General features: G+C 37.5%; 1 protein-coding gene across 1 annotated transcript in view; it reads left to right on the forward strand.

Moving 5' to 3' along the window:
* Positions 1 to 432: 432 nt before the first annotated feature.
* HELRODRAFT_182788 (hypothetical protein) overlaps positions 433 to 2370 on the forward strand; it is a gene marked incomplete at both ends in the record, with an annotated part of 4284 nt that continues 2346 nt past the window's right edge. Inside the window, one exon of the mRNA XM_009033516.1 lies at positions 433 to 488. Within this exon, the coding sequence (XP_009031764.1) occupies positions 433 to 488 (56 nt within the window). The remainder of the gene's footprint in view (positions 489 to 2370) is intronic.

A 2370-nucleotide genomic window follows, 5' to 3' on the forward strand; every position in this document is an offset into this window, starting at 1 on the left:
TGATATTGAGCCCGGTTAGTGACTGCCTGGGAATACCGGTTGCTGTATGCTTTTTCTTTTTTCATATTTTATTTTTAATCAACGGTTAGTATCTGGTTGCTTTTGTCATTCGTGGCCGCCAATTACTTTTGCATACGGTTTTTTCACTTTTTTTTCGCCTTATCACTATTTAAACCAAACGAAACGACCGTGTGAAATTTTTCATCTTATTTTCATTATCGGGTTTTTTTTCATAGTGATATCAATTGAATGGCGTCGTGGGTGAACAATAGGCGTTACGTCTAAACGGTATAACTATAAATAAAGGAGCATTCATAGCAGACTCTTTCATCTACGGCCATATCACGTTGAAAACTCTTCAAAACAACGAAACACAACAGTGGCGCAGTCGACAGGATTTTCCCTGATTTACGGTGAATACTAATTAGCAGAATGGCGGAAATGGAGGAGATGATAAAAATGTTCGCTGAAATGATGTCAAAGCAACAGTTCGAAATCACGAAGATATTGCTATCTTTTCAAGTCACGACAGTACCGAAATTCGAATCATTCTAGCTCGAAAAGTAGTTGTTCAAAGACTACATCAAAAGGTTTGGACTTTCTCTCTGGCCAATTCAGTCTCGAAGCAAAAGGTAGCTCAGATTTTTTTTACAAATTAGAGTTCGGATATATATATAACCCTGGAGACGGTTTCAAAACAAATGTCTCCACCTTGTGATGTAAACTTATTGGATTTCAAGGAGATGGTCGAATATATGAATTCAGTTTCCAATCATACAACTTTTCTGATTAGGGAACGCTACAAATTTTGGACAAACTGCAAAAGAAAACCGGGCGAATCAGTTCAAGAATTAGCAAACCGAATTCGACAGTCTGCAGCTACATGTGATTTTTTTAATATTGAAAACCCATTAGATGAAGCGTTGAGGACAAATTTCATTTGCAACATTCAAAATGAAGCAATTTTGAAAGCTTTTCAGGATTCCAAAACCTCAGCTTTCCTTTTCCAAAGCTATAGAGGTTGCGGATGAAATTGAAAGTGCAGCAACAGTAGCTAAAGACACGGTCTATGGGGTAAATTTCATAGTGATCCGGTTCTGCTGGTACATTCCAAAAAAGATAATGAAAGATCCAAAAGGGACTTTTAAACCAGGTAGGGATTTTGGAAAGTTCCATCCAAATTTCAATTCGTCATGTCACAGATGTGGAAAACATGGCCACTGAGCCTCAGATTGTTCCTCCAAAGAGATGAAGTGCTCATACTGCAATAAAATGGGTCATGTAAAGCAAGTGTGTTTTGCTGCAAAAATCAAAAGAAACGTCTTAACCATAAAAACTATTAAAGATGATGATCAACTGCAGCTAGAGCTATATTTTAAGAACTTCAACAAAACTTTTGAAGTGGACAGTGTTGAATTGGTCATCAAATTCCAAGAAATTACAACACCAGTTTTTAGAAAACCACGAACTGTTCCTTTTGCAATACAAGACAAAGTATATGAAGATCTGGAAGATAGGGTGAGACGAGGAATTTGGAACCCCACTGATTACAATGATTGGGGAACTCCTGTAGTCATAATAATTAAGAAAGGCACAAACTCCAAAACCAATCAACGAATATGTGGTGATTTTTTAGTGACAGTTAATCCTCAACTCGAGTTTCACAGATACCCAATGCCTTTGCCTGAGGACCTCATGAGGAAATTAGCCGGAAGTTTGTATTACTCCAAAATCGATCTGGCCGATGCATACAATCAGATTCAACTTTCAAAAGAGAGCCAAAAACGTCTTGCTTTAAGCACACATCGAGGGGTGTTTCTTCAAAAACGTTCACCGTTTGGTATCATATCGGCTCCAGCATATTTCCAGGAAATCATGGATAGACTCACTAATGATTTTCCAAATGTGGTGGTTTACTTGCATGACATTTTGATTGGTGGAAAATCAGCAAATGAACACATCCAAAGTTTGAGAAAACTATTTCAGCGTCTCCAAGAAAAGGGTCTTAAATGCAATAGCCATAAATGTTCATTTGCCAGACAATCTGTTGAGTACTTGGGTCATACCATTTCTCATAAGGGGATAGGCCCAGGTAAAAAAATTGATGCCGTAGATTTAATGCCCCAACCAGAAAATGTTTCAACATTAAAATTATTTCTTGGATCGGTTCAATTTTACAAAAAGGATCAGAACGTCCTATTTTCAATGTTTCAAAGAAACTTTCAAGTGCTCAGAGAAATTACAGCCAGATTCATAAGGAAGCACTTGCAATTATTTTTGCCGTACAAAAATTCCATTCATACCTGTTTGGAAGAAAGTTCCCAATTGTGACGGATCACAGACCACTTCTGGTATTATTNGACCCGACGA

The sequence above is a fragment of the Helobdella robusta genome, assembly GCF_000326865.2.
Source record: "Helobdella robusta unplaced genomic scaffold HELROscaffold_93, whole genome shotgun sequence".
NCBI classification, from domain to species: domain Eukaryota; kingdom Metazoa; phylum Annelida; class Clitellata; order Rhynchobdellida; family Glossiphoniidae; genus Helobdella; species Helobdella robusta.